Genomic DNA, 17,081 nt, shown 5'->3' with positions numbered 1-17,081 from the left:
TTTTTATGCCCAACTTTGTTCACTGAAGCCAGAATCCAGGAGACAGATTTTTCTACTATAAATTCAAATGATGTTTCTTCAGCAGGGAAGTTGACCTTTTCCTCATGCTAGGGGAAACAGAAAAAAAAAAAATATTCACCTTTTAGGTGACTGAGTCAAGTCTCTTGCTTGATCAGGGTTTAAGAAGGGGGAGACTCAATTTCCAACACCTATCCTCACAACCACCTCCTCTCCCTTTAAAAGATAAGAGTAGAACTTCGTGACCTCAGGCAAATCACTTAACCCCAATTGCCTCAGGGGAAAAAAAGATAGAGTAGAAGAAATAAAAATGCAGAAAGTCTATCATTCTTTGGCTAGTATGTCGAAGCACAAATGAAAAATAGATGCTCTGAAGAGTACCTCAGACCTGTTATGACTCACGGAAACAAGAGGCTTAGAGAAAAATGTATTACCACTGACTTCAAGTATATATTAGAAGACATGGAGTGGGGGATGGGGGTAAGAAACTGGTTTGGATGATAAATTGGAGTGTGAATGAGTCCTGAAATGTCATGGCTATGATAGTTCCACATTCACCTCTCTATTATAATATTCACTGTACTGAATCTAGTTGTACTTCTGGTTTTGAGGCAATTCCCTTTTTTAAACAGCATTTCTGAAGACAGAATCAAGTGGACAAGATAACACAAATTCATATTTGTATAATAAACAGTGGAAAGATAAAGAAATTACACTCATTGCTTTTTACACCAATATTAGTAAAGTAAAAGGTCCTTTGGCCTTTTTGGAGCATCATTTCTGGTTCATCCATGATGCAATTTTTTTTTTTTTTTTAAACCCCAACCCATCTTGTTCTAAAGTCAACCTGATTTCTGCTGGGACATTTTTGTTCACACCATTGTCATAACTTTTAGAGATGCTGGCTGGAATCTCCGAATCTTCTTCTTTAGGGCCTTAGAGGCCTTGATACGGCAAATTTTGGGCACTGAATGGTGAGATGACTTCAAGGCAGGCTGCACCTTTACGGGCTGCTGGACAATGGCCTTGGGCCAAATCAGCTCACTCCCAACAGCCTCCTCATAGTCTAGAGTGAGGCTGCTCTCGCTGCTCCTACAAGCCCCCTCTGAGTCACTGTCTTCAGACTCACTATCCCCAAAACAGTTGGCAGTGTAATCACTAACATCATCTTCACTGGTTTCCACAATGGTGGAGTGGAAGAGGGAGGCACACTCGGCTGAGTATTCGGAGTGGTCTGACTCACTTTTGGCATATGCGTTATGATTGGGTAGCTTGGGCCGGGACCTCCCACTCATAGTGCGTAAGATTCCAGCTCTCCTTCCAGGTGGCCTGGGCAGGGCTAAGCCGGTATCTGCAGGAAAACTCGCCAGGTGGGATTTAGCCGAGATCTCCACAGTCGACTGCCATTTTCGCTGTTGCTTCTTTTTGGCACCCCCGTTGGCTACCAAATTGAGTTGAGTCGCTTCCAAAGAGTACAAAGGATGCGCTGAGGATGGATAAAGCTCAGGTCGGGACACTACTGCTGGGATGTGAAATGGTACAGGAAAGAGGCTGGATTCTGAGCAGGATCGGCCGGTCACTTCCCCAACAAACGCTGTCCTCCTCAAGAGGTTCTTTCCTCCGTGGGACCTCGGAAAAGGGTTCCACTCTGTAGACAGTCGGGACGTTGCATGCATTCCCCGTGGCCTTTCTGCTAACACGGGCTGCTGCTTCCCAAGTCTCAGCACCTTATCGCTGCTTCTTCGTTTGACTTTCAGAGCCTTTGTTTTGAGATTGCTTGCTTTCAGTCTCATCAAGTGAGCCTCTCCTGGGACAAACTGAGCATGGACAAACTCTCCTGTGACGAGAGTGGTTCCCTTTTTGCCCACCTTTTTGGGGGGCAGGATAACTTTGGTGTTTGACCTTTGGGGAGCCATGTTGAGATGTGATTGGTGCACTTGGGAGCAGGAAGATGACTCCTGCTCAAGACTAATGACCTCTGGCTCTTCATGTGCAGAAATGGGACTGACCTTCCCAGGGAAGCAGCTATTTGTAACCATGGATTCCAAGCTCTGCTGGCTGGCCGGCTGTTCCCCCTCTAAAGAGGGTTCTCCAGATTCTTGCAGTTTTGTACTATTCTCATCTGGCACCTCCCTCTGAACTCTTCCTGTTTTAGCTTGTCTACTTTCTGGAGAGCTGACCTGCTTCTCTACCTGACTGCTACTATTCACTCTCAGTCCACCAAGCTTCTTTTGGGACAGGGGCATCTGCCCTTTAGCTGATTCCCACTCACTCACACTGCCACTTGTGTACTTCCCTCGGTCCCTGGTTAGCTGGAGCAGCTTGTCAATATAGCCACCAGGAGGAGGAACTTCAGTGATTGGTTTAGTCCTGATCAAACTGGGACCTGACATGCTCAGGATAGGTTTAGTGAGGGGCAAGTGGTTGTCAGTCTCTAGAGTCTCTCTAGTCAGAGAAAACAGGGGACTCTGCAAGGCTACTGCATGCAGAGGGCTTGGGTAAGGGTATCTATCACTGCCACTCTTGGAGACCAAGTCACTCTGATACTTAGGATCCACCTCATGGAACAGAATTTCTGTACCATAGCAAAGGGGTGACATATTCTTAGGATCATTGGTTGTCTTCTGAAGACTTCCATCAGTTGGCACAATTCTTTCAAGGTCACCTGGGGGTAAGAAAAGCAAACAAAAACACTTAAAGAGGTGAAAGGAGTGAATTTAATACTTTGTTCATCCCATTTAATGTTTTAGCAAAGTAATGTGAAAGAAACATTGAATACTAGAGGGGAAATAAATTGCTATTTGAAACTTAAATCTTTTCCACAATCTTACTCAAATGCCTCATCCTGATTTGCAGGGGATTCTCAGATTTCCAACGCTATTATAATGAATCACAAATGCTGCCAGGCTGGAACATGCAGCATTTTCTTGATGATCAGCTTAACTCTGCTGGGGGAAGGCTCATCTTAAGACAGTTGACCCCCCCAAGGGCTGAAATGTTTTCAACACACCAGGTAAAGAAGGGTTATACTCAGAAATGGCAAAAGGAATACTCATGCTAATTAAATCGCTTGAGGTCAAAGGAAGAATCATCAACATAGGCAATACAAATTTTTTTTTTAATATGCACAAGGGATCACTCATATGTTTCTTTATATACCAGCATATAGTCCTAGAGATATCTTTTTAAAAACTTTAAAAAAGTAAATCATAAAAATATTAGTACTTGCAAAAACCTTAGAAATCATGTAGTTGTAGTTCTAAACTTAACTTTTTTTGTGCTACAGACACCTTTGGCAATTTTGGAAAAGCTAATGGACCCCTGCTCAGAGTGTTTTTAAATGTATAAAATAAAATACACAGGATTACAAAGGAAACCAATTATATTGAAATACAATCATTAAATATCTTAAAAACTGAACAAAGGAAGTAGATGAATCCCAGGTTAAAAAAAACCCATTGTAGTCCAACTTCTCAATTTTACACATGAGGAAATGAATAAAATCACATCTTTCAATGATCCTAGAATCCCATGAGTCATAAGAAATAGAATTGGGACCAGAATCCAGGTCTTTTGATTTGCATTTTAAGGTTCTTTCCATCAAAAGTACTACATGAGTAACAAAAGTAATGAATGCAGCTAGAATTATGACTAAGATACAATGACCAGAGAAAGATGGTCATTTTTCTTTTCTACTTAAGAATCTAGTTCAAAAACCAGAACCATATTTACCTAGTCATTAAATGCAAGATCAGTTCTTTACCTATTTTAGTAATAGTCATTATAACTGACTAAAAGACTCATGTATATATAAGGAATTATGATGAATTTTCTGAATCATTTTTAGACAGGGAAAAGGTCTTTCTATTTTCTGATTTTACTTTACCTGTGGAAACTGGCCTTGGCTTGAACTTGGGCACAGTTTCAGCTTCATTCTCTGGGCTGCCCTTGATCCAGCAATTCTCACTGACAAGTTGCTGAGGTTGGAGATGGGCACTATGTACAGTGGTCTCATCAGCAGACTTGGGGCGGTAGTCGAAGATACTGAGCCTGACTTTGGGAGTGTGGATGCCAGGAAGCAAGCTGCTATGAGAGGAGGAGATGGACTCACTATAGACAGATGTGCAGGAATTGGACAAAGAACAGGATCCTCCATCACTCAAGTCATAAAAGCCTGGAGAGGGTAAACAAAATATTAAATTACCATGGTGGTCTAGGAATGCCCAAGATTTGTGCTGCCAACCAGACATATTGTTAACTTTCACATAATAGCTCTGCTTTTTCTGTCCTTTTTTATTAGATATACAGAATTCAATTTAGCAAACATCTTTCAATTAGTCAGGAACCAGTTATTGTCCTTAGGTATTAGGAAGGAGAAATGAAAGAACAACATAGACCCAGCTCTCAAGAGACTTATAGTCTATTAAAGGAGACATGGAAAGTACATGTATAAATTAGCATAGCATAGATTAAGTTGATATTTTAGGAAAATGTGAGGAGTTATTAGGGAAGGCTTCATGGAAGAAGTAGCATCAGACTTAGGCTTAAAAAAGGAAAGGATTTTAACAAACAGGGAGGAGGGGAAGGCAGTGTTCATGATAGGCATGTGGGTTGGGTTGTGTGAATGCATGGAGGAGTCACCAGAGAAAGATCAGGAGATGGCTTATAGTCCAATATCATAAAATAGAAAATATACAAAAAGGAATAGCATAAAATAAGTTTGGAGGTGGACTACAGAAGGTCTATGCATATTGAAATACCAATTTAAAGAGTTTGGCTTTTAAGCCATAGCCATAAGATGCTACTAGACTGTTTTTGAGCACACAACAGGGTAACAGGGTTGTTGGTCAATCAGAAAGATTATTTTGATAGTTTTATGAAGGGTGGAGTGGATATGAAGGTGAGACTGGAAGTTGGGAGAACAGAGAAAAGATTATCCAACAGAAGATATTTCAAGAGAAGGGATGAAACAAAGTCCTATAGGAGATGGAAAGGGATAATATAGAGGGCTATCTAAAAGGAATAAAAGAACTGTTTATTTTAAGGTTGGAAGAAAAATAGAGAGGATACTCCCTAGTGGAAGAAGACAATTAAGGATATTTATGTCAGTCAACTCTGAAAAAAAAAAAAAAAAAAGGAAGCTCACTATCTGTTGAGAATAAGGAGAAAAGAAATAGAACTAGGGCTTGAGAAGAGAAAAAAATGAAATAGTCAATAAATTATTAACCAAATGATTGCCTGGTTGCAGGAATAATTATTAATACAGATGATAACAGGATTTAGAATGTGAAAGGACCTCAGAACATCCTCACTTTATCGATGAAAAAAGTCCAGAGTATTGAAATAACTTGCCCAAAGTCATGTAAGTAGTAAATAACATATCTTTGACTTACAAATTCAGAGTTCCTGAATTGAATTCTATTTTTAAAGTATTTTTTTTTTTGCAATTAAATCCAACACTACTCTGTCTCTTAAGCTGAATTGACAATTTCTACAAGTGATCAAACATTACTATATGCCTTTTAAAAATATTAATCAATATCAGTTGAGGAATGGCTGAATAAGTTATGGTATATGAATGAAATGTTATTGTTATATTAGAAATGATGAACAGGTTGATTTCAGAAAAGCCTGGAAAGAATTACATCAACTAATGCTGAATGGAATGAGCAGAACCAAGAAAACACTGTACACATTGTAACAGCAAGATTATGTGATTATCAACTATGATGGACTTGGCTCTTCTCAGCAAAGCAATGATTCAAGATAATTCCAATAAACTTGGAGTGGAAAATGCCATCTGCATCCAGAGAGAGAACTATGGAGACTGAATGTGGAGCAAAGCATAGCATTTTCACCTTTTTGTTTATTTGCTAGCCTTTTTCTTTCTTGTGTTTTTTTTTTTCCCTTTTAGTCTGATTTATCTTGCATAATATAACAAATATGGAAATATGTGAAAAAGGAATGTTTAGCTTATATTAGATTGCTGCCTTGGGGAGGGGGGAGATGAAGGAAAAAGAGAAAAATTTGGAATACAAATAAATTCATTATAAAAATGAATGTTTACAACTATATTTACATATATTTGGAAAAATAAAATACTATTGAGGAAAAAATAAAATATTCTTCAAAAAGATCTCATTAATCTGCAAAATCACTTCAGTTGTGAAATCCATACCTCCTCAGTACCCTCTGTCCTTCCCTGTCTCTAAGAGGAGAGGTGAAGGATTGAGAAATTCCTCAAAGCCCCTTCATTTAGAGAGAATGTCTTGATGAGCCATTTTATCATTTCCTACCATGTTGAACTCCTCTGGACTTCTCCCCAACTCTCTCAGGCTATCCTTTTCACCTATTTTTTATATGCTATCTTTCTGAATTAGATTGTAAATTCCTTCCGGGCAGGATCCATCTTTTGCTTTTATTGGTTAATAAATGTTGATTGACTTATTGGTCAGATTTTCTTGGCTAATATTAATAGTAAAGGGATGTTTATGAAAACATTACAGTCTAATGCTTCTAAGCTGGGATCAGTATGATTGTAATGATAATTTCCCTAAAACTACATTCCTGGGGTTCTTACCTGAACTGGGCCTGCTGTCACTATCAAGGTTTTCACTGGAAGTCTTGTTTACATCCAACTTCAGTTCACTTATTTGCTGATCCAATTGATCCAAGTGAGTTTTCAGGCCAACATCTTGTCTTCTTAAACGTGACTAGGAAAAGAGGGGTGGAGAAATAAAAGCAATGCAGAGGAGAATTGAAATTAAAATCTGAATTCCAAAAGCATTATTATTTTTGTTTTGTTTTAGCCAAACCTATGATTTCACTAGTGTAGGAAACTTGATGAGGAAATGCTGCAAATTAGTCTTGGACAGTTGCTTGGATGATTACCAAGTTAAGGAACTTGCCTGGGGTTACACAGCCAATTTGTACTAAGAGGTAAGACTGAATTCATGTCTTCCTGAAGTCAGCTGTCTCTATCTACCATACCATGCTGACTTATGTTTACACTCAGAAATGCTGGTGATTTTATTAATGTGAACATTCCTCTCACTGTTACAGGTAGCAAACTTTTTTTTTTTTTTTTTTAATCTTTTAGAGGATGATTTCATGAGTAATTTCAGCTAAGTGAATTTGTCATCCAGTGGGTAACTTTCAGAAAATGAATATCTCTAGAATTTCCTTATTGGGCAGTAGGTAGCACATTGGATAGTGCATGAATTAAAATCTGGTCTGAGTTTTAATTAGCTATGTGATCCTAGGCAAGTCACTTAATCCTGTTTTCCTGTTTCTTCATCTATAAAAATGAACTGGAAAAGGAAATGGCAAACCATTCCAATATCTTTGCCGAGAAAACCCTAAATAGGCTCATGAAAAATCACATATAACTGCAACAAATGAAATCCTTTGCTATCCTACTCTGAGGTACTTAACCTTGACAAGACCTATCAGTGCTGAGTTTTCTACTAGCAAAGCTTTTGAGAACCTAAGGTCTTATTTATACTGCTGAGGTAACCATTGGATTACCATTGGATCAACTCCTAAGAGTGGGCTTTATTTTATTTTTTCTCCCTCCCTCCTTCCCTCTCTCTCTCCCTTCCTCTCTCTCTTTTTCTTTCTGCTCTATAATTTTTCCCTAGAAAAGGTAAGCCCTTCTGTTAATTTTATCTACTCCCAAAGGTTCAATTATTATCTTCATGTAAATGAATCTAAAACACACAATAACTAACCCTAATCTCTGACCAGGACTCCAGTCACACAGAACTAATTGCCTCTAGGGCATTTCTACCTAGTAGTTCTATTGACAAATCAGATTCAAGACAAGATCATAAATTTGGATCTAGAAGAAATTTTAGAAGTCATGTAATCCAATTTCTTCATTGCATAGATGAGGAATTGAAGCTCAGTTTTTAAGAGACCTGACCAAGGTCACACAAGGAATAAAACAGTTAGATCAGGATTAAAAACTACTTCTTTTTATTTTTCTCTTTAAATGTGTGCTCAATTACTATTGAGGGCACCATTATTCTCCTAGTCCATTTAGAAACTTTTATTCTTCTCTTTTCTTCATCCTATTACCAATGCAATGAGTTTGCCAAGTCTTATTTATTACTCTTGCATCTGGTAACTTTGTGTACTAATATAGCCACAGCCATAGCTCAATATCTGATCATTACACTCTTGAACTAATTACTTTCATTATTTTTTCTTCATTCCATTTTCATTCCCCCACTCCTTATTTTTTTTTCCTTTTTGGAAGACACAGAGCTCTGCATGGCCTGTAGGATAAAACACAAAATTCCTCAATCTAGCATTTAAGGCTTTTCATAGTTCAGTTTTAGCCTTCCTTTCTATCCATACTTCACATCATTTTTTATACATAGGCTCTACTACAGCTAAATTGAACAGCTTGCTGAACTTGACACACCATCTCACATTCTTCAGCAATGCCGTTGCTCTTTGTTAATCCCCTATCACTGAAATATACTCTCTTCTCAACTCTACTATGGGTTTTTAATCTTCCTTCAAGGCCTAGATCAAATGTCAACTACTTTAAAGCCTTCCCTGATCACCTTCCTCATCTCACCCTAGATATAGAAGAGGTGAAATAAGAACTTAAATATCAAAACATTTTATTTTTGTTAGCATTAGAATTTTCTCTCTCTTCCAATTATATTGTATTTACTTATTTACACATGTGATATAACTATTACTTTCTCTCAGGAGATTATATACTTGTAGGCAAAGATTGGGTTTTCTAGAGTCTTGCTTTTGTATGTGTGTGTGGTCTTCACATCTCCAATGACTAAAATCTAGTTCCTTGAACTTTAAAAGTGTTCTCCCATTACCACAGTAAGCTCCTAGAAGGCAGGAACCATTTTTTCCCTTTTTTTTCATCTGTAGCACTTAGCACAGTGCCTGATACATAGTAAGTGTTTAATAGATGTTTATGATTGATAATCAATATTATTTTAATTAAATTGAAGAAAAAAATGAATACAAAATGTATAAAAGAAAATATATAAAACTAGTAGAAAAAGGGGGCTTTTTGAGAGGAAACATAGGCTAGGAAATAGACAGTTGGCTCTGAAATCAGGAAGACATAGGTCCAAGGCCCAACTAGGCCATGTGTTAGTTGTGATTCAGGACAAACACGGGAATCTTATACAGATGAAACTTTATTCGTGTATATTTCATGTATATATACAAATATAGGCATTGGTGAGTGTACATATACACATATGTATATATGTATACATATACAGATATCTATATCTTCTAATCAACTACTATCTTTACAATATTTACTCTAACATAGTTTTGCTACAAGTTTTAAAAGAGAAAAAAATAAGTATGCTTGTGGGGACATACATACACAAATACACACACATTCATCACCTTGAAAACCTTTTTTTCTTTCCCCCAAATGAGATCTAGTCAGCTGTTTCTGCTTAAATGCCCAAATATTAGGTCTTCTTTCAGAATGGAATACTTTCAGCATTATCTATAGAAAAACTGTGTCATCAGCATTGACTGTCTAATCCATGGTTACATCCCAAAGGAAGCTGTAAACAAGAATGTTTCACCTTTGAAGGTGAGTGCTTTCTTCTTAATTATCTATTCTAAGCACTATTTTATATCACCCAAAACAATAGATCGAGATTCCAAAGTTCCTTCTGGACTCTCAAAATTGCCTCAGAGCCACCATCACTAGGAAGGCAACAGGTGCAAGTTTCTTTGTTGCTTTTTAATGTACAAAAAGGTAGTTAAATTCAATGAGACAAAAAGAGTCTGTAAGCACTTCCTAACAAAACAGGTGTTTTTTTTCCCCCCTCTTCCTGTCATAAAACAAAACCTATAGGACCAAGAAAGCCAAGCTCTTTGTTAGCCCTCCTCCTTTTAATTTTAAGTTATTTGCCATTTTATTTTATCTTTTCACTTCCAAAACATGACTTCCCTTTATTTTTTGGAAAGGGGGAAAAAACCAAGTGACTTCAACAGTGGGTCCTTTCCCTGCAAGAAATAGGTCTTTTATTTTTTTTCTGGAATTAATTGCTTTGTGATTAATGTTTGGCCAGCTAGTTCTTTAGACTGTGGTTTCTGATTAATGGAAGGGGGGTTCACAAAATCTACAACGAGGCTTTCAGGTATTCACAGATTATTTATTACATCCTCAGGACCTGCTTGCACTTTTATAGCACTTTAACCAACATTCATGATTTACAGCATCCTTGTTAACCCTTCCCATTGTCCCTTACCATGAGGTTTTTATGTCTCTGTGCTGTTCATTAACTGCTTTCTTAGCAACAAGCTTTTTTTTTTTTAACTAATGGGTAGATAGTTTAAATGATTCATATATGGAATTTGACCACTGCAAAAAGCCCCCTCATTGTCCTCTCCTACCTTCCACAATGGCCAATCCTGATGTCAAGATCATTTCTGTTGATACACATATGAAAGGAGAAATCTTATTTTATTATATAGCAACTATCAGTATGCTGTCAGTAAGCATTTATTAAACACTTACTATGTGCCAGAAAAATGGACTAGAAGTTGAACCAATAACACACAACAAAGTTTCTAGATACTGGGAGTCAGTGTAGATAATTCAGGCTGATTTTCTTTCTCTGTGTAGCAGCAATTATTATGATGCCTTCACTACCTACAAAGTTACATCAGCTACTTTCAGAGAATGAAAAGGGAAGCTGAAGAACTTAAATTCAAATACTATTTCTTATACTTATTATTAGGGTCTAGGTATCATATGAGGTATGATCACTTAACCTTAACTCCTCATCTTTAAAATTGGATGGCCTCTGAGGAACTATATATTGGTCATCTATACATTTTTGATTTTAGGTGTATTCTTTACAATCTACTTTTCTTCCCTTAGTGATTTAAAGATTTAAAGATTGATTTGGTGTTTTCTTTTTACAAAAAGACTAATTACAAAATTAGACTGAAAACCTCAAAAAAATTTTTACAAAATATATTTATATTCCTTCTCCTGTATTCCTCATTTAAAATCATGGTATCATATATTTTGGCTGGAATGGACTTTAGAGGACATTTAGTACAGTGCTTTTATATTTTTGGCTGTCACACAGGCAGTAGGTAACAATTTCAGATCCCAAATCCTGGTTCTTTGACACTAAATCTAATTCTCTTGCCACTGTACCATACTCTCTTCTAAAACCTTTTTGTCACTTAAATCTACCTAGTCCTTTTGTCATCATTTAAGTTACCTAGCCTCAAAATCTTGGAGTTAATTTTGATTCTTCCTTCTCTTACAACCTCTTGAATCATGCTTCTCTTTCCAATTCATTGGGCTATCATACCAATACAGGTTCTTACTTCTTTGATCTTAACAGCTTTCTTCTATCTAGTCCTCATGTCTCTGGTCTCATTCCATTTCAGATCCACCCTTCATCCTACCATCAAAGTTTATACTCCTGCTATGATCATATCATTGCTCTACTCAAGTAATTTCTGGCCTCTTCATTGACAAATGAATATAGATTGATCATGGCATTTAAGACTCTCCACAATAGAGTTGGTTCCCTTTCTAGCTTTATCTTCTGATAATTTACATTTATATATCACTATGAGCTATTATTTCAGTAGAACCTCACAACAACCTTGGGTAGCAGGTGCTATTGTCTCCATTTTGCAGATGAGAGAATTGAGACTGATAGTAGTTAAGTGACTTTCCTGGGACCACATAGATTATATGTATTTAACTCCAGTCTTCCTGATTCCTATTCTACCAATCCAACAATTATGACACTTATCCATTTTATACTACTCCCCTTTCCATATTATCAGTTATGGCTGATTTAGACGAGTTTGTGAACCCTATTGTCACTCTATCTTTTTCTTGTGTCCATCCCTCAGTTGCCTCCAATTTCCATGTGTTGAAATCTTTCCCTTCTAAATTTCCACCTCTTTCTTGAAGAATTTCCTTCCATAACTCCATCATCTGTGATCCTTTTCAAACATTTTACAACAATTCTCCTGGAGCACTAATTTCTGTTTATTTCTGATAACCTAGGTACTTGTATAGTCCTTTCTCCCTTATTTAATTTTATGTTCCTTGAGAATTTGTACTATATTGAGGATTTAGTATTTTGTCTATGACAAGCACTTATTAAGTATTTATAATATTCAGTAGAAAGCTTGGGAAATAAGGCTAATATGACTGTTTTTAAAAAAAATCATGGTTAATAGGTGACATAAGGCCTTGCCTTTCTCTTTGATAGGCAAGAAAAGATAACTATAGAGGATATTTCACATTCCCATTTACACATATTAACTCTGAATCTTACCTCTACCCTCCCTAGAAATAGATCAGAACCTTCCTAACTCCATCTGGGTAGAAAAAAAAAGACAGTTCAATCTTATTGAAAGCATACTAGAGAGAAGATTTGCATAATACTATTACTAATTATGGTGTCTCACTGAGTGACCTTGAGCAAATAAATCCTTTCACTTTTCTGGCCTCAGCTGTCCATTTGGTAAGATGGATAATAAACCTGCCTCTAGAATTCAAAAATACAGATAGATATGAAAGCCATCTGGAAAATTTTGAGAAAAGACAGTAAATATCCATACAAACTTGTCTTCATTGACATTCACAGAAAAGTAACTGTGAACATAAACTAAAGAAGAAAACAAGACAAGGATTAGAACAAGAGCACCAAGTTTTTGGCTACAAAGTCAGGCTGCTAGTTTGTGGCAGCAAAGATAGAAGTTGGAGCCTGTCTATGAAACTGAACTATTGTATTGCTATCCAACAAGACTGGACCTGCAAAGTCAATTTCAGTAAAATCTACAAGAGCAGGAAAGACCCTATAACCTTTAGAGAAGCTTTGGCCCATGCAACATTGACTCCAGCAACACCTACTGGTGGAAAAAAAAAAAAAAACAAACTTCCAAAATACAATTCAGGGCATTCCAGGTACAATGAAGATTCTCTATTTTCTTCTAAGTTAATTTAAAACTAATTAAAAAAAAAAAAAAAAAAGAGGAGTGGAGAGAATGCCATCCACTTTGTAAATAATGTTGAATCTGTTTAGAAGATATAAACAAGTAAATAACTCTATCAACTGCCTATACATTCCCAGATGGTTTTGATTTAGGAGTCAGAGGCATTTCCATTAGACTGGAAAACTCAAATTTTGGACTTAAATTTAACCCTTCTTTAGCTCCCCTGTGTTGTATTTACAGTGATAAAATGAGTGTCATTTACAATTTATATAATTATAATAGTGATAAGAAATGGAAAGATTAATGCAATAATCTACAATCAAAGCCTATTTTTATAAATGTTAATTAACATGTTATTGCTGTTTTCCAAATTGCATTGGAAAATCTTTTGAAATACTAAAGCTAATTTTCACTTGGAAGAATCTGTGGAATAAAGCTGCTATCAGTTAAATATTCTTTGCCTTCACACCTGACTGAAAACTGATGACCAAGCTTAACACTAGTATGGAGGTGGGGGAGAAGCTCTGAATTAACTTTTAAGTTATTGAAGTGTGTAATTGCCAGTGTTGTCAAGAGGGGAAAAAGGTTTTTTAAAGGAATCTTTTTTTTTTTTTTTTATGAAACTAATCTCAATCCTAATTTTCCCTTTGTATGAAAAAATTAAAGTGTTAAATACTGGGCTGATGTCACACAAATTCAATTATTCTTCTATTTTGATCACATATAATCCATTCCAAGAATAAAGTTGCAAGACAGAAGCCTGCGTATTCCTTCTGGTCCCCATATTAAAAAAGTAAAAATAATTTTAAAAAGTTGTTTGATCTGCTCCAAAAGGCTACTTGTAATTAGAGGTTGAGTACTTAGAAGTTTGATTTGTATATTATTTAAACCAAGTTAAACATCAGCTGCATTTCTTACCCTCTTTGACAGAACAATTCAAGTTACCATCTCAACAGCTCCTTTCTATTATAAATGTAATACATATATTCAAGCTATGACATACTTGGCCAAAAACTAAACATCAATTACAATCAAGTTCCAGGCCATTCTTCCTGTCCCTAAAGCCCACCCCAATAAGTGCCATGTTCAGAATAAGCTGTTATGTCAACAATTGCAATAAGGAATACAGAAGTAGAACATGACATTTGCCCCAAATGTAGTAAGCCACACACTGTTGCTTATTACCTAGCAGCACTTGCTGCTGATTTGATGATAGAACAATGAACAAAAAGTTAGATGTCTAGATTCTGTTTGTAGTTCCTCTCAAAGGTGTGACTCTAGGCTAAATGACAAAATCTCTCATTGCCTCAATTATTTATAATAGCTTCTACATTCAAAGAAAAATACAATGAGACTGGATTGCCCATACTTTGAATCCCTCAAGTTAGCAAGTCAACCAAGTGACTGCATTGATAGATACCATTGTAGTTTCATCATTGCTAGAGCAGCACAGTATCTATTTAACTATGAACCAGCCTCTAAAAAGAGTTTCTGAAGAGTTAACAGAATAAAAGTCTTTTAAAGTTAGAATATCAGATGTTTAAAAAGGCGAAGAACTATATACTAGATAATAATAATTAAAAAAAAAAACCTGGGGGCACTATAAATGACATTTTAAACTCTACAATTCAAGATTATAAGAACCTGTATTACAAAGAACTACATGATCTGTATTTGCACTAATTGCTAAAGGTAAAGCTTGTGCTAACCAGAGAATCTTAGAATACAAAACGGTTACAAGAGTTGAGAAAGCCAAAGATGTTTACCACAAAAGCAATTTCAATAAGAATATGAAATGCTCACAATTAAAAACTCCTCTGAATACAGTATTTTGACGTGTTCACAGTTAAGATGATGCAATGACCATGTTTTAATACGGAAAAGACCCCCATACAAAACATACATGCAGTTGTTATGACTTCACAATTATTCAACCCAATCTAGTTGGCACTTTGCAGTCAGGCGCTGTACGCCGCGTTTCAATGCACCAGCTAGATGTACCAGTTGCATCGAGAGTCTGTCATTTGACAAGCAAAATAGAGCAAAAAACAGAGCATCAATAAGCCTCCCATTACGGGATATTAAAAATGTTTCTGTTGTCTAAACAACAATAAGACTCTATCTATGTAGCAAGAAGACTCTATATATGTAGTACACACAAACTGGTTACGTGTCCATAAATAATTTATAAACATCCTATTTGAACCAATTTCGTAGTATACACGTTATTTATTGCTAGATATTTATGATATAAATATATTGATGAATAAATATACTGATGTTACTTATTACACTTATAAGTGTCACCAATTAACTTCTATTTAGAGTGATCGTACACATTCCTTATTCTTTTCTATACCGATGGTTCTACTAAGGTGAACTCTGTTAAAACAAAAAACAACAACAACAACAAAAAAAACCCTCCCCCACCCCTTTTCCGCTCTGCTCTCAATATCTCCCCCTCCTCAGCCAAGCGACTCCAAAGGGATACGTCGTATCAATCAATCAATATTTATTGCTGAAAGCTACAAGACAGAAATAAATTAAAATCTGGCACAGCCACCAACGTCATTTTTAAGGCTTGATATGCAGACTTTTTCACCGGTCTTCCCCCTCCCCTCGCTTTCAGTCCCCGGTCCTTACCAGTTGCTCCTTGAGAGCAGTGAGAGTGGCTTCCAGCCTATGCTCCTTGCTGTGCGAGTCGCCCGCAGGGACAGTCGAGGGCAGTTGCTGCGGGAGCCGAGGCGCCCGAGGAACTGGCGGCGGGGGTGGCGGGGGCGCCGCCGGCTTCATGGCTAGAGCCCCATTCACCAGCGTCTGCTGCTTGTCCCTCAGCACCTGGAGCTCCTGGAGGCCGGCTAGGGCTGCATGCAATCTCTCGCGAACACGGCCGCGGTCCCAGCCCTCAGTTGGCCGCTTCATCCCGGTCTGACCGCTTACCATCAACATGTCGGAAGACTAGCACTATCGGCAGGGCATAACCCGTGGAAGGGGAGAGAAGTGTGTGCTGGGGGCGGGGGCCGGGGCCACAGAGGAAGGGGTCCTGCACCCCGCCCCCCAGCCCGCACTCAGGAGGAGGGAGTAAAGCGCGACTAGCAAGGTTTTCCAAGTCTGAGGAAGACGGCGGGGTGCTGGGGGGTAGAGGGAATAAGGGCGAAATGAATTGTGAGGGGGCCGGAGGGAGGCGAGACTAGAGCAAAGGGGGTGGTGCGAAGGTCCGCAGCAGGGCGTTTCGTGAAGCACTAGGGAGCCTCCGGGCCAGCCAGTTACCTGGCTGGATGCTGATATAGAGACTGAAGCTGAGCTCAGGAGCCCTCCCCCGTCGTTTCTCCTCCTCCTTCCCGCCGATGCCCCGTCCCCCGCCTCAGCTCGGGGCAATCCAGGAGAAGGGGGGTGGGGGGGGAGGGGAATTTCTATAGGGAAGGCGCAATTCCACACACCCTGAGGTCACAGTCCCTCCTAGGCTTTCCAGCCCCTGCTAATGACCCACTCTCCACCAGGGGCGATTCTCGGGGGTTCGTTCTCTTTCTATATCCTCCTTGCAGTCATTAGAAGCTTCCTCCTGGGTAGCAGTATTTGAGCTCTCTCTGTCTCTCTGTCTCGTTCTCTGTCTCTGTCTCTCCCTCTTTCTCTGTCTTTCTCTCTCCCTCCTGTCGGTTAGGTATAGTAAGAAAAAAGCAAGATTTCGGTCTCTGAAGTATTAATTCCCAACTTTTCCTTCAATTCAATCACTGAAGTAGTATTTTTTTTTTTGTTTGTTAGCCTAATGTCTCGGCAATAAAAGGGAAGGAGAGAGGAAGGGGAGGAAGAGAATAATATTCAGATAGGAAACCACTTTGAATAACTCGATTCAATTCAATTCAGCCAGATTCAATGAGCATTTTCTAATGTGCCATCTAGATAAAAGGCACAGCGTCACAGAACTAAAGACACGAACGGCCTCTCCTCTAGGAATTTACTTTGGGGGAGAACGGACTCCGGGGAAGGGGCAGAAATTGTGTTTGTGTATTGGGAGTGTGGAATCGACCGGAAGTAGGATGAAAGCTGATGGAGATTCTAATTCTGGTGATTTCAGA

General features: G+C 38.0%; 1 protein-coding gene across 1 annotated transcript; it reads right to left on the bottom strand.

The window, feature by feature from the left end:
- Positions 1–685: 685 nt before the first annotated feature.
- Positions 686–16,466, bottom strand: DACT2 (dishevelled binding antagonist of beta catenin 2). Its single transcript, XM_012549470.3, has 4 exons — positions 15,649–16,466; positions 6,599–6,731; positions 3,905–4,192; positions 686–2,683 (listed from the first exon to the last, which is right to left on the bottom strand). Exons 1-4 carry the CDS (start codon positions 15,952–15,954, stop codon positions 891–893), a joined length of 2,520 nt encoding a protein of 839 aa, XP_012404924.1. The 5' UTR covers positions 15,955–16,466; the 3' UTR covers positions 686–890.
- Positions 16,467–17,081: the final 615 nt, after the last annotated feature.

Source organism: Sarcophilus harrisii, chromosome 4, assembly GCF_902635505.1.
Source record: "Sarcophilus harrisii chromosome 4, mSarHar1.11, whole genome shotgun sequence".
NCBI classification, from domain to species: Eukaryota; Metazoa; Chordata; class Mammalia; order Dasyuromorphia; family Dasyuridae; genus Sarcophilus; species Sarcophilus harrisii.
This window is presented reverse-complemented; position numbering and strand designations above follow the sequence as displayed.

What these genes read in the sequence shown, in the direction of transcription:
- DACT2 (XM_012549470.3), bottom strand. Translation starts at nt 15,954, where the DNA reads ATGTTGATGGTAAGCGGTCAGACCGGGATGAAGCGGCCAACTGAGGGC. An exon ending in CTGCTCTCAAGGAGCAACTG is followed by an intron (nt 6,732 to 15,648) that starts GTAAGGACCGGG and finishes CTCTTTTCCTAG; the next exon opens with TCACGTTTAAGAAGACAAGA. An exon ending in GCCAAGGCCAGTTTCCACAG is followed by an intron (nt 2,684 to 3,904) that starts GTAAAGTAAAAT and finishes TCTTACCCCCAG; the next exon opens with GTGACCTTGAAAGAATTGTG.